The 27,769-nt window shown below is 39.4% G+C and overlaps 1 protein-coding gene across 4 annotated transcripts in view; it reads right to left on the reverse strand.

The window, feature by feature from the left end:
* LOC132827623 (septin-9-like) overlaps window positions 1–27,769 on the reverse strand; it is a 289,777-nt gene that overhangs the window by 64,703 nt on the left and 197,305 nt on the right. For all 4 annotated transcript variants that reach the window (XM_060844189.1, XM_060844191.1, XM_060844192.1 and 1 more), the window contains one exon: window positions 420–608. In XM_060844189.1, the coding sequence (XP_060700172.1) occupies window positions 420–608 (189 nt within the window). The remainder of the gene's footprint in view (window positions 1–419; window positions 609–27,769) is intronic.

Genomic DNA, 27,769 nt, shown 5'->3' on the forward strand with positions numbered 1-27,769 from the left:
TGGCCCAAACTCCTTGAAAGTTTGACTGGAGATTGATAGTTTTCTGGTAAACAAAGTAGTAAAGGGTTTTGGAGAGTCGTGGGGATAAGAGACATTGCAGTGGTCAAACAGCCATGGTTGTATTAAAAAGGCAGAGGGGACTCAATGGGCTAAAACAGCTATTCTTTTCCTATGCCCTATAACCATTTTGATCTCAAAGATATTTCTAGATTGTTTAGTTCAAACGAACAAGCTTCAATTCTGTTGTGCATCAAAAGTGGCTTAACCAAACTGACTTAAGCCCATGATTCAAATGGTCTCTTGCATAAGCATCCCGCATTGCACAAGCATGCAAGGCCAATTCAATGTCTATTGTGTTAAATTCAAAGTATTTGATCATCAGGTTAATTAAAGCAAACTTTTGTTCTTTGATAACTTACCTACAACCATTATATTGAATTCAAACCCTTGCTTCATAGCTTTCCTTCTCATCTGTTCAAGAATGGAATCAATGCCCACATATCCAAAATTTTCAAATTCTGGCTTCTCATTTTGCATGGACTGCTTTACGATCGCGTCTCGAGAAGATTCAGACATAATGCTGGGTTTGATCGAGCTATTTTCTGCACCTACCAGTATGGAAAAGAAAAAAAAGCAATTCATACATATATATACATACATACACACACAGAGATCAAATTATTGTATGACAATAATCATTGTAATGCTATAAATGCAAACGACTTAATCCCGGAGAGAGATTGGGGGGGAAAGCTAATGAACGAGCAGCAACTAAGAGTTGCACAGAAACTGGTTTTAGAATACCAAGATAAATATCCAAGGTCAAAATACACACATCTAAACACTACTCAAGATGGCCTATTGGGACTCTTTCTGTTCTCAATAACTGGTTTTCTCATAGATGACGACAAACCAGGAAGCCCAATAGTCGAGAATTGTTGTCATACAAGAGGCAAGGGTGGACACAGTAACTTTGAAACTCTATTTTGTACTTCCTGAAGTATCAAACTAATCTAGTTTTCTAACTTCAAAAAATAGTCACTCAAGGAGGACATGAAGAGGAACAACTCTACCTCTTGCTGCAGGTACAAGCACATTAAAAATGTCAAGGAAACTGAACCCATTAAAAAAATTGCATATGTTTTCATTACACTCCAAATATAGCTGCTACAAAATATTAGATTTTTGGAAGGAGGTAAAGCAAAATTATATCGACAATATGACATTTCAAGAAAGAGAGATTCCAGTAACATTCCAAATACATCATTGTAGTCAAACAGTTTTATCAGGGATGGAGATCCTTAGAATAAAATGTTTTTGCAATTTTAACCATCAATATGGTAATTGGATACTGTACTTAAATTTCCTCTTAGTCACAACATTACGATGCAGATTTGAAGAGTTTTGCTAATCTTCACACTGCAAAGTTTGAAAAGTACATTTTCTTAATGCAAGTATCTCTTAAGGTCACAAGGATCTCAAAAATCTTGCATGCTAACTATAACTTCAATACTCTCCCTATTCTACATCCTCTCTCCTCCCCTCAATTCAGGTTCTGAATCAGAGGAGCATTTTTGGGATTGAAGCTTCATATAAACAAATTATTTATAAAAGCTTTTGCTGGACAAACAAATAGAAATGGCCATCACCTTGAGAGACTTTTTACTGAATACAAGAGGACCACTATTAATACCAAGCATATACTATACATACCTATACAGAAGGTAACATGGGATATCATACCACAGAGAACCAATTGATTGAGACGAACAAAAATTTTAAAACAAATATGAATAAAGCACTGATTTATTCTGAAAGCAGCGACCTTTATTGGATAAAGAAATTTTCTCTCTGCAGAGAAATATACAGAAACCGGACTTCTCAGATGAAGTCTATACAATCTTGTAGTTAATCTCGTTGTTGGTTAATGGCCTTATGGTGTTCTTCAGGATTTTGCATTGGAATGTGTTGTGATTAGAAGAAGACTGACACAACATCTTCTAAAGAGACCAAGGACCTTTCTGAAAACAGCAAACAGTTATGTATCTAATCAGATTGAAGGATGTGTTTTTGGTGTGCAAAATGTCGCAACCAGGTTAGCCAATTAAAATCATTAACACAATACTAATTCAGGGACAGAAAAAAAAAATTGACAGATTTAAAAAGGCCCAACCCAAGATTTTAAAATCTCCAACAATTATTAAAACCTAAAGGAATGGAGGTGTCATACTGCAGGAGCTAATTTTTAGTGCCAAGGAGGAAGGAAGTTAAGATGTAACAAGCTGTTAAAACTTGGAATGACAAGTGAAAGCTTTGTATATAATTAACGCCATGTCTATTACACAAATGCAGCCATTTTGCCCGATTCACGTCTCAATGCTGACACGTTTTATAAAGATACGGCCTAACCTCTGCAGCAACAGGGCAATACAGTCAGTAATTTCCTGATCTTGATGTTTAAAATGTTGACTGTGCAATGGCTAACATTTATTTTCCAATTTGCATACCCACAATTTTGATTACCAATAGCCCATTACTTTTAGTGGAAAATCCAAGCTATTGAGTGTGGCAATTATAGTAATATTGACATTAGCAAATATTTTCATAACGGATTTCAGGTATTTAAAAAATATATAATTTAATAAATTTTCTATGCTGACTTTAATATTCTTTATACATTTCAAGCAAATTTAATTGAAACGTCATGCATTAGAGGAATTCTTGGAAAATGATATTACATAATCTATACAATCTTGAAAAATTACACAGATACTAAAGACCATCAAATAGCATTCTTGGAAATTCTTAGAATTCTTTAAGATGCATCCTTACAGACAACTAATCAAGTGGTAATGTTGAATGGTTTTGACATAATTCATACAAAGCACTCAGGTTGTAAGCTTCAAATTTACAACCTGATCCACAACCTGAGCTACAAATCTTCTCCAAAATCATATTCCAAATATTCACATACAGTTCAAACTACCTATAGTTTTGAATTCAGCTATAGTTTCATAGAGAATTGAGCTCTGCAACTGATATTAAAAGATACTGGAGTCTATTATAAAGGATGAAATTATGACTCATCTGGATAATAGAAACAGGATAAGTCAGAGTCAGCATGGATTTATGAAGAGGAAATCATGCTTGACTAACCTTCTGGAATTTTTTGAGGATGTAACTCTGAAGATGGATGAGGGAGATCCAGTAGATGTAGTGTACCTGGACTTTCAGAAAGCTTTTGATAAAGTCCCACATAGGTTAGTGAGCAAAAGTAGGGCGCATGGTATTGGGGGCAAAGTACTAGCTTGGACTGAAAGTTGGTTGGCTGACAGGAAACAAAGAATAGTGATAAACGGTTCCATTCCAGAATGGCAGGCAGTGACCAGTGGGGTACCGCAGGGGGGTACTGGGACCGCAGCTTTTTACAATACATGTTAATGATATAGAAGATGGTATTAGTAATAACATTAGCAAAATTGCTGATAATACTAAGCTGGTTGGCAGGGTGAAATATGAGGAGGATGTTAGGAGATTACAGGGTGACCTGGATAGGTTAGGCGAGTGGTCAGATGCATGGCAGATGCAGTTTAATGTGGATAAATGTATGGTTATCCACTTTGGTGGCAAGAACAGGAAGGCAGATTACTACCTCAATGGAATTAATTTAGGTAAAGGGGCAGTACAGAGAGATCTGTGTGTTCTTGTACACCAGTCAATGAAGGTAAGCATGCAGGTACAGAAGGTAGTGAAGGAGGCTAATAGCATGCTGGCCTTCATAACAAGAGGGATTGAGTATAGAAGCAAAGAGGTTCTTCTGCAGCTGTACAGGGCCCTGGTGAGACCACACCTGGAGTACTGTGTGCAGTTCTTGTCTCCAAAATTTGAGGAAAGCCATTCTGGCTATTGAGGGAGTACAGCGTAGGGTCACGAGGTCAATTCCTGGAATGACGGGACTACCTTACGCTGATAGACTGGAGTGACTGGGCTTGTAACCCTTGAGTTTAGAAGACTGAGAGGGGATCTGATTGAGACATAAGATTATTAAAGGATTGGACACGTTGGAGGCAGGAAACATGTTTCCTCTGATGGGCGAGTGCCGAACCAGAGGACACAACTTAAAAATATGCGGTAGACCATTTAGGACAGAGATGAGGAGAAACCTCTTCACCCAGAGTGTGGTGGCTGTGTGGAATGCTCTGCCCCAGAGGCAGTGGAGGCCCAGTCTCTGGATTCGTTTAAGAAAGAGTTGGATCGATCTCTCAAGGATAGTGGAATCAAGGGTTATGGAAATAAGGCAGGAACAGGATACATTAAGGATGATCAGCCATGATCATATTGAATGGTGGTGCAGGCTCAAAGGGCAGAATGGCCTACTCCTGCACCTATTGTCTATTATCTATTGTCCAACATATATGGTTATGACTTGCATCATGTAACATAAGGATATTCAATTGGAACAGCCATCTCAAGAAGAATAGGCTTTAAATATCACCAATTTCATTCCTATTCCAGGAAGAAAATGTTTTTAAAAATCTCAATAGCTGCATAATGTTTCTTTACTGAAGGTTTACACTTTTACAAATAAGAACCAGGAGCAGGAACAGGCCATCTGTTCCACCATTCAAGATGATCATGGATGCTCTTTTTATGGCTTCAGCTCCACTTACCCACCCTCTCACCATCAACCTTAATTCCTTTTCTGGTCAAAAAATCTATAAAAACAGTCAATAAAAAATGTTTTGTTAAAATTTTGAGGGTTCACACAATGAAAGTAATTGTATTTATAAACCCAGAGAAGCTGAAGTAACATATCCAAATGCATATAACCATTAAAAAAAATCCTGTCTTGATTATACATTGGCCAGTATGACACATTTGTTGGAAAAATATTTCAATCTCTCCAAATAAACTTTGGAGTGCAGGTTCATAGTTCCTTGAAAGTGGAGTCTCAGGTAGATAGGATAGTGAAGGTGGCGCTTGGTATGCTTTCCTTTATTGGTCACAGCATTGAGTACAGGACATTGTTACGGCCTCTTTTGGAAAAGTGTGTGCAATTCTGGTCTCCTTCCTATTGGAAGGATGATGTGAAACTTGAAAGGGTTCAGAAAAGATTTACAAGGACCGTTGCCAAGGTTGGAGGATTTGAGCTATAGGGAGAGGTTGAATTGGCTGGGGCTGTTTTCCCTGAACAATCAGAGGCTGAGGCGTGACCTTACAGAGCTTTATAAAATCATGAGGAGCACAAATAGGATAATAGACAAGGTCTTTTCCCTGGGATTGGGGAGTCCAGAACTGGAGGGCATAGGTTTAAGGTGAGAAGGAAAAAAAAATTGAAAAAGTGACCTAAGGAGCAACTTTTTCACAGAGTGTGGTGTGTGTATGAAATGATCTGCCGGAGGAAGTAGTGGAGGCTAGTACAATTACAAAAATTTATAAGTCAACTGGATTCATAGGAAGGGTTTGAAGGGATATGGGCCAAGCGCGGACAAAGGGGACTAGGTTAGTTTAGGATATGTGGTCAGCATGGACAAGTTGGACTTTAAGGTCTGCTTTCATCCTGTATGTCTCTTTGACTCTGACTCAAAAAATTTACAACAATTTCAGAGTCAGTCAGATTTTTCCTCCTCCATAATTGCACACTAACCCTTTGCAAGTACTTATATAGTTTTAGTGTGACATAATGAACCCTAACAAAACTAAAGTCAATGGGCATCAGGGAGAAAGCTTTCCACTGACTGAAGTCATATATGGCACAAAAAGAATGTGATGGTGATTTTTGGAGGTCAATGATCTCAGATTCAGGACATCACTGCAGGAGTTTCTCAGGCTAAAGGTTCAACTATCTTCAGTTGCATTATCAATGACTCCCTGACTCTCCAAATTCAGTCCACCATCTACCAGGCACAGGTCAGAAGCTTCCTAGCATCCTCCCCACTTGCCTGGGTGAGTATAACTCCAACAATATTCAAGGAGCTTGAAATGATCCAAGTCACTTGATTGGCCACCCATTCATCACCTTCAACCTTCATTTCTTTTGCCAAAGTACACTGACAATAATGTGTACAATTTACAAGATGCACTGGTGTAACTCACCAAGGCTCCTCCAATCACACCGTTCAAACCCACAATTTCTACCACCTAGATAGAGGAGCTCAGCAGATACATGGGAACACTACAACTTGAAGTTCCTTTTCAACCCATACACCATCCTGAGATGAAAGTATGTATATTGCTGTTCCTTCACAAAATCCTGGAACTCTCTTCATAACAGCCCTATGGATGTCTTTACAGTCTAAGGAGACAGCTCAACACTCCCCTCTCCAGAGCGATTAGAGATCGGCAATAAATTCTTGCAAAGCCGGTGATGCTCACATTCCATGAATGAAAAATGGCATTTTTTTCTTCTGAAGATATCCCAACATCAAATATTTCCAGATCAACACAGACACAGGTCAGTTTTCATTCTCCCTTCCAAGATTTCAGCAATATTCAAATTTGATCTTATTAGGAAGATCTTAAATATTAACTCTGAGTTTCTAAAGTCGGGATAATCCATCAACTACTTTGGCAGCTGTTCTTGACAATGCATTACAGAAAGTAACTTAGAAAATTAAGTTCACTCATTTGAAAGTAATTGAGAAGGTATAGAAATGGTTGGGAAAGGGTATATAGAAATAAATTTAAAAAGAAACATCAATTTTATGCAGTGTATTAAAAAGGTGGTTAATACTCACATCTAGAATAGCTTGAAAAACCCAAGGTATACAAGCTTTCAAGTACACAGTCCAAGCATTGGAAACTGCTACTACAGAAGACAGAATTAGAAATGTCTGCATCAAAAGTATTCATAAATAACCTAACTGGGTCTTCCAAAGATGGACTGGTTATTTCCCATGACTTTAACAGTGCTCATGGATATGACCTAACTTTGATAGAGACCTTGAGATTTAGGTCAATGAGAAGACGAGTGCTGTAAGTGGGTGCAGGCATGGGTCAGGATACTTGCAATGTTACAAAAGTTCATCCACTATTCACTTCTTCAGGCATTTCAAGATGTTTTCTACATGAGCATAATAGAAATATCACCTGTCATCTGATATTTTTCAATTAGACACTTGTTTAAAAGGTTGCATTTTATTTCTTTGGATATTTAAAAGTGAGTTTGCTAGATTATAGCAGAATAATATTTGTCAGACAATACTTAATTAAGTTTAATTTAGATAAAGAACATACTTCCCTGAAAATGAGCTCAAATATTAATTTGGACTTTTATTCATTGGATTCACATTTTTAAACAGCAGTTTCATCTGTGTAAGGATATTTCATTGAAACAAAGGGAGAGTAGTTCACACTAAAATGGCTGTTGTTTGTAACACTATATAAAGCACATTCCAATGCATGGAGACACAAGTGTCTCGAAGCAAAAACTGATTTAAAGACAGTACAGTCTAATCATAAGTAAAGCAAGAAGTACTAGAGAAACACAGAAGGTCTGGCATCAACTGTTTTTATTCTCCACAGATAACATTGCATGTCCAATATTACACTTTTTCAGAAAACAAAGAACATTACTTAATATCTACTCTCTGGAAGCCATGAAGCCAATATTAACAAATGAGTGCAGAAACAAACCCAAGCTACATTTTGGACTATGGAATGAATCTTTGGACTTCTACTAACAGGTAGAGAGAAGTTATGTGTGTGCATGCATCAACAGGAGAAGCTCTCATAAAAGAACGGGGTATGAGACATACACAGAGTAAAGGTAATTTGCCAAAGAATCAAGGTACGCAACAACTTTTTATGAGAGTATACTAGATGATCAGTTAAATTGAAAGAATATTCTGGGTTATAGGGAAAGAGGAAGGGGAATGGCACTGGGTTGTAATGCTCATTCAGAATATCTGTGCACTAATAGACCATAGCAATCCTGTCATTAGCATTGTGTTTTGGACCTTGTATTGATGTTGAAATTGTTACACAGTGGTCAGGTTTCACAAAAATAAAGTTAAACTCTTATTCTGTTTGAAACTTATCTGGCTAATCCAGCACAAATAGTTAACTGCATACATGCAATTGGTGATTGCAAGTCTATTTTCCAAATTTTAAGTAAACCTGTTACAATTAAGGAGAAAGGAAAGCAATTCAATCCCTCATCTGTTCGTAACACTTTTCATTAAGAATTCTGCAATAATGCACTATTTATTAATATAATTATTGACAACCAATGCTTCAGCACAAGAGAAGTTAACTTAAAGAGCAAACTTTCACAGTTAACTTGTGAACATTCTCCCCATGGCTGCATCTGTTGTTTTCCCCTCCTTTTCATCAAGCTCTGAGATGTTTGCTTGTCCCAATTACCCAGAGATATCTATGTCTCCATGGCAAAAAAAATGACTAATCTGGTACCTATGTTTAATATATTCTGTTTTACGTCTATAAGACCTTATTTTTAAAATGAACCCAGGAGAAGACTGGACAGACAGCTTTGAGAAATTTAGCTCCTACTCGAGTACAGCATATATAGAACAAAACTTATATATATGATGTGGATAAGAGTTTCGAAGGCATGGTTAGTAGATTTGTGGATAACACCAAAACTGGTGGTATTGTGGGCAGCAAAGATAGTTATCTAAGTTTACAAAGAGATCTTGATCAATTGGGTCAATGGACTGAAGACTGGAAGATAGAGAGTAGGGCAGGACTTCTACAATTAATGGCCTGGCCCTGGGTAATGCTGCAAAATAGAGACACCTTGAGGTTCATGTACATAATTCTTTGAAATTTGTGCCACATGTAGACAGGGTGGTTCAGGTGGCATGTAACACACTTGTCTTTCATAGATGAGACCTTAGAGTACAGCAATTGGGATATCATTTTGAGTTTGTACAGGACATTGGTGAAGCCTCTTCTGGAGTACTGTGCGCAGTTCTGGTCGCCCTGTTATAGGAAGGATATTATTAAACTGGAGAGAGTTCAGAAAAGACTTACCAGGGTGTTGCCAGGAATGGATGATTTCAGTTTGATAAGGAGAGGCTGGATAGGTTGGGAACTTTTTTAAAAAACACCGGAGCATGGATGGTTGCGGAGTGACCTTATACAAGTTTACAAAATCATGAGAGGCATAGACTAGGTGAATAGCAAACATGGAGAGTTCAAAGTTTTTGGGGGGGGGGGGGGTGGCATATTTTTAAGATGAGAGGAATGATTTAAAAATGACATGGGAGCAACTTTTTTAAAATAGAGGATGGTTCATATGTGGAATGAACAGCCAGAGGAAGTGACAGATGCAGGTACAGTCACAACATTTAAATGACATTTTGGCCAAGTGCAAAAGTAGGGCAGGACTGGAGAGATATGGGCCAAATGAAGTCTGTGGGACTAGTTTAGTTTGGGAACATGGCCAGCATGAACTAGTTGGACCGAAGGGTCTGTTTCCATGCTGTATGACTGACTATATTCTGTAAAATACCAGTATCACCATATTACTGAATAAGTGTATATTTTATTTGTTTGCACTCATTTACTCTGGTCACTAGATGGGGTGAGGAGGTGCACCATTTTAAGTGTAACTCCGTACAGGTGGATGGGTTTTCACCAACTTAAAAACTTCAATGATTTATTGTTAGCTTCATCTTATGGATGAAAATGTAATCTTAGTTAAGAGTATAATTTAACTACTGAAGAATGTTATCTAGTTCTACTGGAATTACTGAACAGTGGAAGCCATTAGGAAGTAGGTACTAAGCAACCATTAGTTAAATAAAATGTTATGAGTTACAGGTTGATAATATTGCAAATGGGGCAGTACAGTGGCTAGCACTGCTGCTCCTCAGCGCCACAGACCCAGGTTCGATTCCTGCCTCCACAGTCTGTGTGGAGTTTGCACATTCTCCCTGTGTCTGCATGGGTTTCCTCTGGGTGCTCCAGTTTCCTCCCACAATCCAAAGATGTGCAGGTCAGGTGGACTGGCCATGCTAAATTGCCTATAGTGTTAGGTGCATTAGTCAAGGGGAATATAGGATAGGGGAATGGGTCTGGATGGGTTACACTTTGGAGGGCCAATGTGGACTTGTTGGGCTGAAGGGCCTGTTTTCATACTGTAGGGAATCTAATTTAATGTAATAGGATTAACCAATTTTAGAAGTCATACACCCTCTGGAAGTAAAGTAATCTACAGGGAGAAGATACATTCTGAAAATATTGGTACATTTCTCAGATATGATGCTTGTGTTCCTGTTTGAAAAAATAATCTTGCGTTATTGGGTGAGTGTTTCAACTTTCAATCTAAGGAATTTTAAATGCATCAATATCAGTAAAGTATAGCATAAAAGAGTCCTAAATCCAATGTCTATTCTTTGCCCAGTCAACTGGGATGTAACTGAACTCAACCCAGCCCACCTCTGGTCAGGCATAACGTTCACAGCAAATCAAATAATATCAAATAAATAAACACTTATTTAACAGTGTCCTCATTATAAAGTATTGTTGATAACACTTACTCCAAACTAAAGTGCAACATAAAGGAAATGTAAACTATGTATATACTAGTAAGCTGTCTGATATTATCGGAATGGCAAATTGGTGAGTTCCAACTTGCACATCATTCTGATGCGGGTACATATTACTGCTGCTAAAAATCAACATTCTGGCTTTCCCTGTGACAAATCACTGAAAAAGGTCTGCAATAGCTTTTCATGGTTGCTTTGAACGAGTAACAAGATATAGAGTTTCCATATTGCGCACATTTGGAGGACCAATGAAGACAAGACCCAAATAACCACCACCATCTTCTCAAGGGCAATTAAAAATGAATAATAAGCATCCAGCAACAACCACATCCCACCAATACATTTAAAAACAATGCATTCTGTTAGTTATGAGACTGCATGTCGATTAAGTGTTCAATTTAAAGGTCAGAGTGTAAGCTCTGCAGGCACTTGTCGCACTGGTGCATCCCCCTCGGGATACATTTCAGCTGGGGGTGTCTGGTTTAATGCACCCATTTAAAAAGACATGAAAAAATTATTTTACTTCATGTACATATAGTCTTGAGAGCATGAGGGAAATTTAAAGCCAAATATTCTTCCAACTCGAGGTGCATTAGAAAACTGACTCATGATCTTTAGAGGTTATATGGCTATCAAGTATCTGCTGCTCCTGCTAGGAATGAAGAAAATGTATTCTTGCATTTGTAACTTATCTGACAGATGTTCTTAAAAAAAAATCTCTCGAAACAAGGTTGAGACTGGCAAGGCCACAGTTTAGTATTTCACTGGTATGGGATTGATTAAGGCAGAATGTGGGATAGATAGACTTAATATAGATACATATCCAATTGCAGGTATCTTCTAAAATGAATGCTTGCAACTGCTGATCGTATTGTATGAGCTGTGATGGATTTGCTGCTACCATTCCCTGTCCTGAGAAATCTTGAGTACCTTTTTGGTCTAGCTTGGTGGAATAAAACCACTCGTTAGCCTAATGAGAAGAGATGCTAGTATTATATAGTTGTGGTTTATTGGATGGTACAATCTGGGTACAACTAACAATAGACAGTGACAAAGACTATTAGGAAGAACCTGATGATAGATCCTAAGTTGTTCTCCAACCAAGTCTCTTTGACATCATGATGCTGGGGATTGCTCAAGGCACCGTTAAGCATTAACCCTTTCAACCCTCATAACATTACACAAAGTAGAGCAAGGTACACGACTGATGAAAAGGTTAAAGATATGCAGGCATTTTCATTAATGAAAATGGTTTTTCTGCACATTGATCATAATTTATGTTCACATTTGAAGTTGCAATCCTTAAATGTCAATGTTCTCATTTATCTAAAAGCTTACGATGAATGCATTCCTTTCATTGTCCTCCCACAGAAGCAGGGGAAAGGGTACCAATGAAACACAATTCTAGATGGTGAATAAATGAAGAACAAAAGGCTGCCATTAGCCATGAAAACAGTTGATGCACGAGGCATTTGCTAGGCACAGCTGTGCTGAAACAATGATGGAAAAGGCACAGCAATTGAAATGTGTGTCACAAAAGCGAAGTCAGAAGAAATTTACTCTTTTGGGTTTTTGTTGCAGTTTGTAAATTGATACCTACATTTCCAATAAGGTGATAGCCATAATCTGTGGCAGGAACTTGCCTTTGCAAGGATAATTTAAATAAATTACTTTCAAGAAAAATCAGCCGTAAAACAATATTTTAGCACAGTACTTCCCATTATCTTTGTGTATTGCTGCAAAATGTAAAACATTGAAAAACTACCAGAAGTTCTGAGTAATTTACAACTCATCTGCAGTCTCTAAAACATGACGGATAACTAAACAACTCATTTAGAGTTACTTCAAATCTAGTTGTTTTGTTAATGGAATTATAAAAGTCACCAGATTAGTCACTTTTTAGTCTCCTGCATCTTTTAAGCAAGAGTTCATGTGCCGCAGATATACTTTGTAAAATAAAACATTACCAAGCAGATTAGTATAGACTTACCAAACCTTGATCGTTAAATTTTCCAACTTGGCATAAAATAAAAAAACACACCCACTTGTTCCAAGTCATGTGTGGATTTCCAAGGAATGAACAAAGGGGCATTAATGTTGGAGTAATCATTACCCACTTTACAATGCAAGTCATCAATCAAGGGAGTGTATGTTGCGAGGCTGTTCTTACAGAGAAAAAAAATCAGAATTCAGAGTGGCAAGTTCAGTTTTTAAAAGAGTAATTTTAGAGACTTTACATCTTGTATAGAAGTTGGCATTTTAGGATAAGTTTGGTTTACTAAAGTTAGAGGAATTTTTAATGTTTCAACTCAAACTACTTGACAGACTACCAATAAATTTAATTATTTGGGTTGTTAAATTACTATGAAATTTATTATGCTCTGCAAAAAGTGTCAAATATCTGCTCAGCATGGAAGAACAGTTGTGATGCCTCCACAAATGAAATAAAAAACTTTATTGTTAATTATGACCTTAAAGCCAAATATCATGGATAGAACTTAAATGCTTCTTTAACTTCTTGTGAACAGCATATTGGTATGTAAAAAAGGTAGGTGGTGTTTTCTTGCCCTGAAGAGTGAGCATCCTCATTAAGTAATTCCAGCAACAAGCTCTGTGAACTTTAAAATAAATACATCACACAAAGCCATGTCTTGCTCACAAACACAGAGTGGATGCAGATTAATTTAAAGCAATACACATGAAAATAATTCCAGTGTCTTGTGTGATGGACTTTTACATTCTTAGATGAAGGTTATGTTTTAATTTGAAATGGAATTTGTAAAGCAAAGGATTGTCGGTAAGCTGTTAAGTTTCTTATAGTTGACTTTCCAGGAGGTAACTTCTCAAGTGAATTTAAAGTCAGAGCAAGTTGGGGCATCATTCATTCAGTTTCAGTGTATTGCCATTTATTCATTTGACTGCTTGGATTGTTTACAACACGTTCAATGCTTTTCAGTGGACTACACTGTCTGTAAGCAACTTTTGTTTTTTTTAATAAAAGCAGAAAACCCAATTGGTTTTGCTCATGTGACTTCTGTAAGTTCAAAGTATTTTGGCGATGCCTGTTTATTTCAGTATCCTGGGTTGAAAATGTGTTGCTGGAAGCATCCAAGGAGCAGGAACGTCGATGTGCAGGCATGAGCCCTTCTGCACCCGAAACGTTGACTCTCCTGATCCTTGGATGCTGCCTGACCTGCTGCGCTTTTCCAGCAACACATTTTCAGCTCTGATCTCCAGCATCTGCAGTCCTCACTTTCTCCTATTTCAGTATCCTGTGTTGTTGTTCGACACCCTGAGAGTCCGAGTCAGCCAATGTCCTTGTGTAAGGAATGAGCCATTTCATTTTGAAATTATCCATTCAGATTAGATTCAGGAAAGACATCGATTCTTAAATCTGCAATATCCTTTTTGTCTCCTATTCAGATGAGAGTAATTTTAATCGACAAAAATAAATCAGGCAATCCACAGGCAACCACTTTTTGCAGGTTTTTTTGTTCTGTTTTCAAAAAATGAACTATTGACTCAAAGCCCATAACAATGAAACACAAAACCATACAGTTTTCAATCTGAATCACCAAGACAATACAGACAGGTACAGATGTGATTACATTTTCTGATTTAGGTGCCAATGCAGGATTGAGCACGTCCAAAACTGATAATCTTGTGTATTGTGAAAGAATTATTACATCGCTCCTTGCCGTGAAACATTAAACTGAGACCCCATCTTTATCGTTCAACGGATGTTAAAAACCCACACTCCAATTAAAACAGAAACGGACGCTCGCCTTAATGAACTGATCATCCCAACTGCATCCTGGCAACTCCCTTCAGACCGGAAATACCACTGAATTGCTAATCCACAGCCCAGGTGAGTGGCAGATGGTAAAACTTGAATGCATTAACATTTGGAATTGAAAGCTAATAGGTCATCTCTGAAAAGAAATCACTATTCTTATCTGGTTTTGCCTGCTTCCAACCTCAAATGCACAGCAACGTGTCAGACTCTTAACTGCGCTTTAAAGTGGCCTCCAGAGTTAATCTGTTTAAAGCTGAAAATGTGTTGCTGGTTAAAGCACAGCAGGCTAGGCAGCATCCAAGGAACAGGAAACTCGACGTTTCGGGCATAAGCCCTTCATCAGGAATGAGGAGAGGGTGCCAAGCAGGCTAAGATCTGTTTAAGAACGTGGCTGAAGAGCTTCTGTGCAGAGATGATGACCTGGGGGGTGCAGTGAGAGAGAGACTCACTGAAATCCTTGTAGAGGGAGGAAGAGAGCTTCTACAAGGAAGGCATCCTTGCAAGAGGATTCGCAGTAGGTTAAAATCTTCAAGTAAAAAGTGAGGTCTGCAGATGCTGGAGATCACAGCTGAAAATGTGTTGCTGGTTAAAGCACAGCAGGCTAGGCAGCATCCAAGGAACAGGAAAGGGCAATTCGGAACAGGCAACAAAGGCCAGCCTTGCTAGAAATCCCTGCATCCCATGCAAGAATAAAATAAATTGTACTCCACTGGAAAACAATAGCGAGATGCTGTATAAGACCACCCAAGCAATATGGCAAGCTACCAAATAGATACAAGATCATCTTTCCCTATTCATCATCTGACCTATCCTGAGCAAGGGTCAATGCTCAAGTACTACACTTCGTATCAAAGTTAAAATTGTTTTCCAACTTCAACTACAAACGGCAGAAAAAGAGGGAGATAGTTAACGTCCAATATGAACAGGAAATGGAGACAAAAAAAAACTACAGATGTTGGAATCCAAAGTATACAGCCTCCTGAAGAGGAAATAGTTGTTTGAAAATAATCAGTCACATTTTTTTCATGATACATATCTTCTCTTATCTACTTCTGAAAAAAAGGAAAGAGAAAGAAGAAAACCAATTTCTTGAAAGCCCCATTTTGAACCCATGCAACAGGAGTCTGCCTATTACCACAAAGCCTTAATTTGGGCAATCAGAAAAATACAGTAATCATTTCATCTTCCCACACTGGCTGCAGTCCAACATGTACTTACTGATCAGCTAGAGAATTTGACATAACACCATGAAGCCTTTCTGACCTGTTCCACCCATTAGCTACCCAAGGGTCATGAAGATTCCATGACTGCACAGAGCTGTAATTACATTTTTGCAGTTGTATGCTAAAAAAAAGCAAATCTAGCCTTTCCTACATCTCAAAAATACTATACAGCTGTTGCATATGCCATAATCTTCTATCTTCTAGACTCTCATCTTCCTTCACATGTGCATGCAAGGTAACAAAGCAGGAAAATACTGGATGCCTATTTCATCAGAAAATGAAACTTGAATGATTTTCAGTCATTTTGACCTCATTGTTTGCGAACATGTCCAGATTGCTCTTTGGTATATTGGAATTCCCCCCCCCCCCCCCCCCCCCCACTACCACCACCAGATATCAAAACACACAATTTATTACCACAAGACTAAAACATTAATGCGCATTTTGGCTTTGCCAACGCAATATTAGCTTTTATGAGGGCAGCTGTGGCGTGTATATTAAAGACTTTCCTTTCTGTACAGAGCTTTAATTTTGATTCATACTTGTTGATTTTTTCTTCAAATGACCCAGATAGCAAGAATAGCGGGGCCAGACAGGAAAGTAGAAGCTGCAATGAGTGGCCACAATGCTGTCAAATGGTGAAGAAACCTCAAGGGGCTGAACTGCCTATTCCTGCACCCAATTCATACGTTGACAGGAATTGGAACTTCCTTTCAAGGAAAGCAACAAAAGCGAACCTGTATTCTGCTACACCGTATCTGCATGTTGGCTGAATATTTGATTTATTACACTTCTGGTTTCAAAATCAATCTTACAAATTTTCAGTTCATATGGCAGAACCATTGGAGACACAATGTGGAGATGGAAACCACATACATAGTTTCCAGGTCATTGAGCATGGAACAAATATTTCATGACTAACAAGGGCCAAGAAGAGTTAAACTGCTGCTTAAAAAAAGGCTGTATTATTAATCCAGAAATTATTGAAGAATAGCATTGCTTTTGCCAATTAATCACAATTATTAACATTTGGCTATGAACCAGTTTCAACTCAACTTTGTTTGCATGCCAAATTATCAACAATCATTTGACCATATGACAGTTTTCATAAACTGATAATGTGGATCACAACCATTTTAATAACAGATTTGAATTTTATAGAGAAACACTGGCAGCATTGCAGTATCAGTCACAAATTGATAGAGGGGAGCTTTATTTTCATATACTACTTACAATCCTGGACTTTGATAGCCAGAGGCCAGTTGGGACTTAGCCCATAATAAATGGTGCAACAGCCTCCTATCTCAATTTCAATCCAGCTCAGGTTGATAATGTAAATATTTGCTTTCAAACTTACTAAAGCTAAATTTATACTAACTTAGAAAAAAAAGGGCTATGCCAGTTCATAAAACTGGCTTGTCAAATGAAAACTGCAGTGTAAATCTCAGTACACTTAATAAAACTCAAACAACTTATTAAAATGGTTAAGTGATTCACATTGTCAGTTTATGTAAAATTGTCCCATGGATATGGTCAAATTGACCGCTAAAAATAATTTGGAATGCAAACAACTTCTAGTCAAAACTGGTTCACAGCAGAAAATTAATACACTAATCTTCTAGAAACGATTTTTAAAAAAAGAAAATTATAAATCATTAACTAGCCCAAATTTTCATTTTGAGGAAATAAAGAACATAAAACATTACAGCGCAGTACAGGCCCTTCAGCCCTTGATGTTGAGGTAAACTGTGGAACCAATCTAAAGCCTATCTATCCTACACTACACCATTATGATCTATGTTTACACAATGACCATTTAAATGCCCTTAAAGTTGACACGTCTACTACTGTTGCCGGCAGTATGTTCCACTACCTTACTACTCTGAGTAAACAAACTACCTCTGACATCTGTCCTATATCTATCACCCCTCAATATAAAGCTACGTCCCTTTGTGCGAGCCATCACCATCCGAAGAAAAAGGCTCTCACTGTCCACCCGATCTAACCCTCTGATTATCTTGGATGCTTCAATAAGTCACGGTTCATCTGTCTTCTCTCCAATGAAAACGGCTTCAAGTCCCTCAGCCTTTCCTCATAAGACCTTCCCTCCATACCAGGCAACATCCTAATAAGTCACCTCTGAACCCTTTCCAAAAGCTTCCACGCCCTTCTTATAATGCGGTGACCAGAACTGTATGGAACATCCCAAGTGCGGCCGCATCAGAGTTTTGTACAGTTGCAACATGACCTCATGGTTCCAAAAATCAATCTTTTTACCAATTAAAAACTAACACTCTGTATGCCTTCTTAACAACCCTATCAATCTGGGTGGCAACTTTCAAGGATCTATATACATGGACACAGAGATCCCTCTGCTCACCTTCACTACCAAGAATCTTACCATTAGCCAGTACTCTACATTCCTGTTACTCCTTCCAAAGTGAATCACTTTGGATTTTTCCACATTAATCTCCATTTACAATCTCTCAGCCCAGCTCTGTAGCTTACCTATGTACCTTTATAACCTGCAACATCCTTCAGCATTATCCACAACTCCACCAACCTTAGTGTATTCCGTAAATTTACTAACGCATCCTTCTACACCCTCATCTAAGTCATTTATAAAAGTGACAAACAGCAATGGCCCCAAAAGAGATCCTTGTGGTACACCACTGGTAACTAAACTCCAGGATGAACATTTCCCATCAACCACCATCTTCTTTCAGCCCGCTAATTTCTAACACAAACCACTAAATCACCCTCAATCACATGCCTCCGTATATAGTGCAATAGCTTACCATGGGAAACGTTATCAAATGCCTGACTGAAATCCACATACACCACATCAACTGCTTTACCCTTATCCACCTGCTTGGCCACCTTCTCAAAGAACTGACTAAGGTTTGTGAGACACGACCTACCCTTCACAAAACCGTGTTGACTATCCCTAATCAACTTATTCCTCTCAAGATGATTATAAATCTGATCTCTTATAACCTCTTCCAACACTTTACCCACAACCGAAGGTTCACTGGTCTACAACTATCAGAGTTGTCTATCACAGTGGGCGGTACGGTGGCACAGTGGTTAGCACTGCTGCCTCACAGCGCCTGAGACCCGGGTTCAATTCCCGACTCAGGCGACTGTCTGTGTGGAGTTTGCACGTTCTCCCCGTGTCTGCGTGGGTTTCCTCTGGGTGCTCCGGTTTCCTCCCACAACCCAAAAACGTGCAGGTTAGGTGAATTGGCCATGCTAAATTGCCCGTAGTGTTAGGTAAGGGGTAAATGTAGGGGTATGGGTGGGTTGCGCTTCGACAGGTCGGTGTGGACTTGTTGGGCCGAAGGGCCTGTTTCCACACTAAGTCTAGTCTAATCTAATCTACTCCCCTTCTTGAACAAGGGGACAACATTTTCTATCCTCCAATCCTCAGACACTATTCTTGTAGACAATGACAACATAAAGATCAAAGCCAAAGGCTCCGCAATCTCCTCCCTGGCTTCCCAGAGAATCCTAGAATAAATCCCATCTGGCCCAGGGAAATTATTTTCACACTTTCCAGAATTGCGAACACCTCCTCAGTGTGAATCTCAATTCTGTCTAGTCTAGTTGCTTGTATCTTAGTATTCTTTTCAACAACATTATCTTTTTCCTGTGTGAATACCAACAAAAAATATTATGCACTTTCCCCAACTCCTCAGACTCCATATGCAACATCCCACTACTATCCTTACTTGGCCCCAAACCTTCTCTCATCATTCTTTTATTTCTGATATACGTACAGAAAGCTTTAGAGTTTTCCTAGATCCTATCTGCCAATGAATTCTCATGTACCCTCCTGGTTCTTCTTAGCTTTAGATGTTTCCCAGCTAAGTTTAAACTCTCAAGCGCCTTAACTGAGCCTTCATGTCTCATCCTAACATAGGCCTTCTTCTTGACAAGAGATTCAATTTCTTTTATAAACCAGGGCTCCCTCGCTCATCCACTTCCTCCCTGCCTGACAGGTACATACTTAATCAAGAAACAGCTACTGCTTGTCCGTGATAAGCTCCATGTTGTAATTGTTCCCATTCCCTACAGTTTCCTTCCCCATCCTATGCATCCTAACTCTTGCCCTGTGGTATATACCTATCCCTTTCCATTGCTAGGGTAAACATAACCAAGTTGTGGTCACTATCACCAAAGTGTTCACTTACCTCCAAATCTAACACCTGGCCAGGTTCATTCCCCAGTACCTCACCTTTTGTTGACCTGTCTACATACTGTGTCAGGAAGCAGTCCTGCACACATTGGACAAAAACTGACCCATCTAAAAGTACTCGAACGACAGTAGTTCCAGTCAATATTTCGAAAGCTGAAGTCCCCAATAACAACTACTCTGTCACACTCACTCCTATCCAGAATTACCTTTGTTAACCTTTCTTCTGTATCCCTGGAACTATCCAGGGGCCTATAGAAAACACCCAACAGGTTGACATCACTGTTCCTGTGTCTAACGTCAGCCCATACTACCTCAGAAGATCAGTCCTCAAATGTCCTTTCTGCCACCATAATACTGTCCTTGACCAACAATGCCACACCTCCCCCTCTTTCACCATCTTGTCTGTTCTTACTGAAGCATCTGAATCCTGGTACCTGCAACAACCATTCCTGTCCCTGCTCTAAGTCTCTGAAATTGCCACAATATCAAGATCCCAGGTACCAACTCATGCTGCAAGTTCACTCACCCATTCTCGGATGCTCCTGGCATTGAAGTAGACACACTTCAAATCACTTTCCGGCTGCCAGTGAACTCTTGCAACCTTGAAACCTAATTTCTGACCTCACTACTCTCAATCTCCTGGACACTGGAACTACAATTTAGGTTCCCATCCCCCTGCTGAATTAGATTAAACCCTCCCGAACAGCATTAGCAAATTCCACCCCCCCCTCCCCCAAACAGGATATTGGTACCTGATAAAATGTAATTACATTCCCAGTAGACCAGTGTAAATGCACCTTAAATGAAAGACAAAACAGATCCTATCTTGCTTGGAGTCAAGGATACATGTGCATTAAACAGCCAGATGTTCTAGAATTCAGATGTGACAACAGGGACCAAAGTGGAATCCTTTGTCTTCACTTCTTGTAGAAACAGTGGAACTAGTTTAAGGCCAGCAACCAATCTTAGAAATGAACCTATTTAATCTTGTCCCTGTACCCAAATTTGACACTGGCACCCCAACTCCTTGGGAGGATACCTGCTCCATTCTGCCAAAGCAAAGATATCTAACGAAAATGACTGTGGCAACAAGTCACCAGCACTTTGATCTTTAGATGCCCCCCAACACAAGAGAATTGGAAAGCCTGCCTGGGTTGCTCACTCCAACTCAAATATCTTGTTGCAAGATCAGAAGGGGCTGCAGTGAGGATGAGGATTGACCCTCCAACTAAACATGCAGAGAGCAGCTAAAGGGGTCAGCAAGACTGTTATTCTTCGAACTGGAAAGGGTGCAGGAAAAGTAACCTCAGGAGGGGGTGACAAGCAAAGTGGAAGAACACTTCCACTTGAAGCCTTAGACGGACTTTCCCAGCACTCTTCAAGCTAAAACAATTTGTAACTCACTTATTCCTTTCTACCTCACATTCTAATCTGAGTAGCTAACACTTAATCTGGTACCCACTTGCAACCATGCATCACTCAGGCCCTCGCCAATAGTTTCCTTTTCCTCACCTCCACAATCACTTTGTAGAAATGGTGGTGGTGGTCCATACAGCAACGATGGAGCTCAATGGTCTCTGGGAAGGAGGCAGCCCCACCTGTTTAAACTGCAGGGGTGGGCAGAGAGCTGCCATCAGAACCCTAAGCCTTCAGAAGCACTTGCTCTCTGATGTCAGAAGTTCTGATCCTCGGTCTATAAAGACCACCATGAGGGCTTTGCATTCCCCTAACTAGTTCCCCTTTGACCTTTCGAGAGGCATCTGGATCACTCTGTCAGCTCATCAAAACAATGACAGCACTCTTAGCGGTAGTGCTTTGGACTGCAGTCTGTCACAGACTATGATTGGAGCTCTTCAAATAACTGATCAAGACCAACTTGTTATTTTACTTTTGAAGCTCTCCTCATTATACCTGCCTCAAATAACCCCTTAGCTGATAGGGAACTTGATTCCTGTCCTATCATGAAAAACAAGAAACACGGTTGAAACAATTTCTTTAGATTATGAAGGCAATTAAAAAGTGAAAAGCCAATTAGACAAGTCCAAGGGAGGATCGCCTCTGCTTTCAATGTCCAAGTTCGGATGAGGATGGGATCCTGACTTTATTTCCATTGAGGAGTGGATTTCACATACTTATTGAGAGATACCTCCCCCTACCTGAGGAAAATCTCACTTCCGATCCTATTATATAAGGACAGATGCTGTGGAAAATTGACAGTTTATTTCAAACAAAATGCTGGAGAAACTCAGGCTGGTTTGGCAGTGCCTGTGGAAAGAGAAACAGAGTTAACTTTTCTTTTTAATTCATTCATGGGCCATGGGCATTGGTGGCTGTCCAGCATTTATTGCCTCCACGTAGTTGCTCAAGGTGGTGATGGTGGTGGGTGATAGTGAACTACCTTCTTGAACCACTGCAGGTTGACCTACAAGAGAGGGAATTGAGGATGTTGGACCAAAAACAGTGAAGGAACAGCAACATATTTCCAAGTCAGGATGGTGATTGGCAGGGAGATGAAACTTGGCAAGGCGGTGGTGTTCCCATGTATCCACTGCTCATCTTTCTCGATGAAAATCCAATACAATTCTTTGAAACTGAAGTCTGCTTACAGAACCGATATCTCGTCTTGGTTATTAGGTGATCTCAACAGGTGTAAACTTAAGCAGACGAAATTCTGAACAGACGAACTGCCATTCTAAATTTTTTTTTAAGATTAGATTACTTACAGTGTGGAAACAGGCCCTTCGGCTCAACAAGTCCACACTGACCCGCCGAAGCGCAACCCACCCATACCCCTACATTTGCCCCTTACCTAATACTACGGGCAATTTAGCATGGCCAATTCACCTGACCCGCACATCTTTGGACTGTGGGAGGAAACCGGAGCACCCGGAGGAAACCCATGCAGACACGGGGAGAACGTGCAAACTCCACACAGTCAGTCGCCTGAGTTGGGAATTGATCCCGGGTCTCAGGCGCTGTGAGACAGCAGTGCTAACCACTGTGCCACCGTGCCCATTATTTGTTCCCAATAATTATTTTATATAACACATTGCTCCACTTCCCACTTTGAAGACTCGTATCATCAAAGTACAGGCTGGCAAATTATGGAGTTTGACCTCTGGGTACGTCAAAGCATTTCACATCCAAGAGAATTTCTGATGCGATTAATTCGCATCTCCTTATTATAATGCTGGAGAAACAATAGCCAATTTGTGCCCAAAAGAGGGTCTTGCAAATAGCACAGAATAAACAAAATTTGACATTTTTTTCTGACAAGGGGTCATTTACCTGAACCTCTCTCTCTTCATAAATGCTTCCTGACCTGTATATTTCTTTTTATATCAGAGTTTATTGGTGGATTGATTTTAGCCATAATGCCTGAAGAGCACTGTGCAAAATGTCTTCCACCAACTTTTTGTAAAGTTGTCTGGGACTCGGCTTAACAGCTAATCTGAAGCATGCTAATTCCAACAGTATAGTAATTCCTCAATTACCAGGAGTCTACACAAATCTCAAGCAGAGCTTAAAACTACAATTCTAAGACATGATAGTGCTATGAATGGACTCTAGGCAATAAATATCATTGGGTCACATTATTGTATTTCTGCGAAGCATAATTTACAAATGGTACTGTGTGTGGCCACAAGAGATAGAAATTGAACCTCAGTCAAATCTCTCACTAAATTTACAACAATGCCCAAACTGGATCAGAAGAGTCACTCCATCTACAGATTCTGAAATCTGTAGGCCATCTCAGGAACCTCATTCAGCCAATGCACACAGAATGGACAAAACTATCTCCTTCTGACTTGAGAAAATTCTGTGAGCCATATACATAAACTGTTATTGGTCTCAAGGTCACAAACCTCAGGTACTGTGATGTGCACTCAAAACAATGATTTACCAAAAGATGTGGGAAAGGTAAAGATGCTAAAATAAAGAATTATAGATGAGGGGACATGACCAACAAATATTGGTAGATTTGAAAGATTTTCTTAAAAAGGAGCAGAGGCCAACAGATATACAGAGAGAAATTCTAATTGGCCTGGTCATCTGAAAGCCAGCTACATAAAAACAAATCATTGACAACAAGCATTTTTTAAATTTATTCATAAATTATTGCTTTGAAATTAAGGGAAACAAAAAGTACAACACTGGCTTTTACAGACTTTGCAGAAAGTACAGTTGAAGTTTGATATTCCACACTACAACATCAATGCAGTTGTGTCAAAAAAAGGCATTTTTTAAAATCATGGAAAAAAACTATTTACATTACTTTGAGACAAATCAAGCATCCCTGATCTAAACAGCATCTTGTAATATTTTGGCAGAAAGACGAGAGTCTTTTTCCTGCAGCTCATTGGTGGCCGCTGCTCCAAACTTTAGTGTATCCCTCGGAACGTAGTCCTGGACTTTGGAATGGGCCAGTCTGCAGTAGTCAGTCAAAGTCAACTCTTTTCTCTGGAAGACTGAATGTGCCAGAAACTGCCCAAAACCAGTCAGTGTGCATCTCTGTGTGGGTCCCAGGGAGTAGACCATAAAACTGAGTCCTGAGTCAAGGAGCTGCTCAGAATGAACCTCAACAAAACCCACTGTAAAGATGATCTGAAGAGAGATGCAAAGGTGCATTCCAGAAAGAGACGGTCTCTTCCCCAGTGCAGCTGCTTCAAGGGCAGTGTGCAATGACACACAGAGACTGGGGGTACATGTACATCTGATGGGTAGTGCCCTTCTCATCACCTGCCAAGCTATGTCTTGGTATGTGTTGGAATGTTCTAGTGAAGTATTTTCTCAAATAACTTTGACAGTCTGGTCAGGGAACAACCTGACAGGACCAGCAGCCAAAAGCTAGGGGACAAGTTTTCAGGGTCTTGAGAGGTTTATAGCACTGAAGATAATTAAAGAAATGGGAAAAGAACAAAACATGAAGTGATGGTTGGCTCAGAAGCAAGATAGTGTCATCATGCACAGAACATTCATGAGCGATGTCAGCACATACATGATATTGCATGCAGTGATTTTGCACCATTAGAGGGACAACATGGGTGGGAGAAAAAGAGTATTAAAACAAAAATATAATTCTGCTTTTCTGTATCCCAATTGCATCAAGGCTGCTGCAAATGTAGAAAGGAAAGAGCACAGCGTCCTGCTGGAGCTTTACTAATCTAAATGGGTCATGATAACAGGAAAGCTATCACTGACTGAACAGTGACCAGATCAGTGAAAATTCAAACTATGAGGCATAAAACCAGACAACTATCCATTCTACATGAAGGGTCTTCTGCTTTGGTTGCTGATATCACAGACTAACATCCATATTTTGCCAAACATTTCTATTATACGTGTGATGAATGAAGTGAAAGTGAGCAGTTCTTCTGTTTTTGTGAAGGTGATCGAGGAATAGACATATGGCAGGAACCTAAGGATAACGCCCCTGCCTTGGTCTTCTCCAATGTAGTACCATGTGATTTGTCTATGGACACCAGCAAAACAGGGCCTCAGTTTAAAATCTCATCCAAAAGACTGTACCTCCAATGGTGTAGTTTTCCCTCAGTACCAATGCAGGTCAGGAAGATTAAATAGAGACAAGCTCCAAACAACAATCAAAATTCAAAAAAATAAACAATACTCATGCACTGAAATATAGCAAACTACACTATATACATCACACAGTAAGCATGCATAACAGTCTAATCACAAAGCTCATGGGATAATTTTCATCATGCCGTACTTTTTACATATCTTCCAAATCCCACTGCAAAGTTAGCCGCCAATGCAAAATTAAATGCAAGTGTTGAGTTTTGTGAGAAAGTGGTTTACAGCAAAAATAAACAGTTGGTTGCATTTGCAGCCAGTCAACAAATTTAATCTCATTTCTATCCATACCACCTGGTTTGGATTCATTTAAAGCTAGCTTGCAAAGAACAAGACTAAAAGGAATGCGTTACAGTCAACGTACCTTTTCCAATTTATTTTCTGTATTCATTTTTTTTTATATATGTTGAACAATTTCTGCTTCGCCATTGGGTTGGAAAGAATAGCAATTCTATCATGATGTTTACGTGGATGCGTAATCATGTACTACTTTTATTAGTCATGCAAACATGAACTGCAAAACCATTTGGGTCAAATGCACGTTCTTTGCTCCATCTGTATTATTCCTCTATCTAACTACATCTACAGCTAATCTTCCACTACACATGACCATCCTCAATTAACCAAAACATGAAAATTTAAGTTTGCCCAAATTAGTTTGCCTGAAACCTTAAAAGCAGAACAGTCCTTTGAAACATGGACATCCATAAATTCTGCAAAACATGAGAACACTCACTGTACAGGCCCACACATGGAGAAATTCCACTTGCACTTGGAAGAGACACTGCACCGCTGCCTGCATTCAAGGAACAGTATCCAGCAGGTGCGAGTACCTTTCGAAGACAGGGAACAAATGAGTGTCGGGAAAAGACCGTTGTGCTTTCACACAGAACAAATAGAATTTAACCCTTGGATTAGCAACTATACTATAGCATAAAAGTTCAGCAGAGACTGCAGTAGAAATTTATTGAATTGAAGATGCTGAACCATTGTTTAGTCAAACAGCCCATTATTTGGCAAACGAGGGAAAGGCTTCGGTAAATAGGGGGACAACTCCTGAACTTGTGAACTCAACCAGACCATCTTACTAAATGATCTATGTAATGTTGCCCTTGTTGACTTCAAGAAATTCTCTATTTGTCGGCGTGCATCCAATCACTGCACTACAAACAGATGTTGACGATCAAAGTCACCCACCTAAGTTATCAAAAAGCTTAAGCATTCACATTCTCTTACTGCTCCAAGATCTCCAGTCATTACTGAAGCTCAATTACCACTGATTGTATCAAAATGATTTGTGCTTTAGCCACACTCAGAACCACAAACTAACTTTTACCTGCTGTTTTAAATCAAGCAAAAGCTACTGAGCTTTGAATTCATCTCCCCATGAACACCTCTATTCTCTTTGCTGCTACAATTCCCTAAGTAGAAGAGACCAGTCTAGCCTTTCAAGTGTACATTTTAATGAGTGTCAGTACAAAGCACAGAATACAGAATCCCTGGATTTTTTTGTTGCTGAAACAGGTAGCACTAAATCAGATGCTGAGAAAATTGGCTTCAAAATTTAATGGGCATGCAATTTGTTGGGGTCTACATTTCATGCATGTGTTCATGTTGCATAGAATGGCATGCTGGAACCTCAGTATAATGAGTCAATATATAGGCAACAAGCCCCCTATTCTTCTTGATTCTGAAGTATTTTAAAAGAAAGAATATGATACATCACTGATGCAACTTTAGGGCAGTCAGCTGCTTGTAAAATGTTAGATGAACATGTTAGAAGAGAGCAGGAACTGTACTACACCACTCGGCACTCTTTCCACTTCTCTACATTCAGCACGACTTTGACTTTCCTATATCCATGTGTGATAATTTTCCCACTGACTTCAAATAATATCATGACAGGCCCACTCTCACAACCAATCTGCAAGGTTAATCTGCTTTTTCTCTCCTGTGGGACAGCATCACACATAAGGTAGGAGTGATTTAAAGAAAGAACAATCCACCAACTCTACAGACTTCCCCCAAAGAAGGGCCTCTTTGTGGTGCATTATGTGGTGGGGTAAATTGCAAGAAAAGTATGAATTGATCACTTGTTTGGAAAGTATAAAGAAGCTGAAATGAAGAAGACTGCAAAAAACTGCAGCACAAAGGGATTTGAGAATCTTCAATTGGTAGATAAATTCAACACGAAATAAGGCAAATGGAAAGTTGATCTTTATTTCAAAAGGAATGGCGTATAAAAGAAGGGGGGGTCTTGCTTCAATATTGCAAGGCACTAGTCAGACCACAGCTGGAATACTGTGAACAAATCTGGCCCCCTTAATGGGCAAAATCAGAAGTCACTCAACACCAGTTAATGTCCAACAAGTTTATTTGAAATCACAAGCTTACGGAACACTGTTCCTTTGACAGGTGAAGTCACTTCACTTGACCAAGGGGA

The sequence above is a fragment of the Hemiscyllium ocellatum genome, chromosome 25 (genome assembly GCF_020745735.1).
Source record: "Hemiscyllium ocellatum isolate sHemOce1 chromosome 25, sHemOce1.pat.X.cur, whole genome shotgun sequence".
NCBI lineage: Eukaryota > Metazoa > Chordata > Chondrichthyes > Orectolobiformes > Hemiscylliidae > Hemiscyllium > Hemiscyllium ocellatum.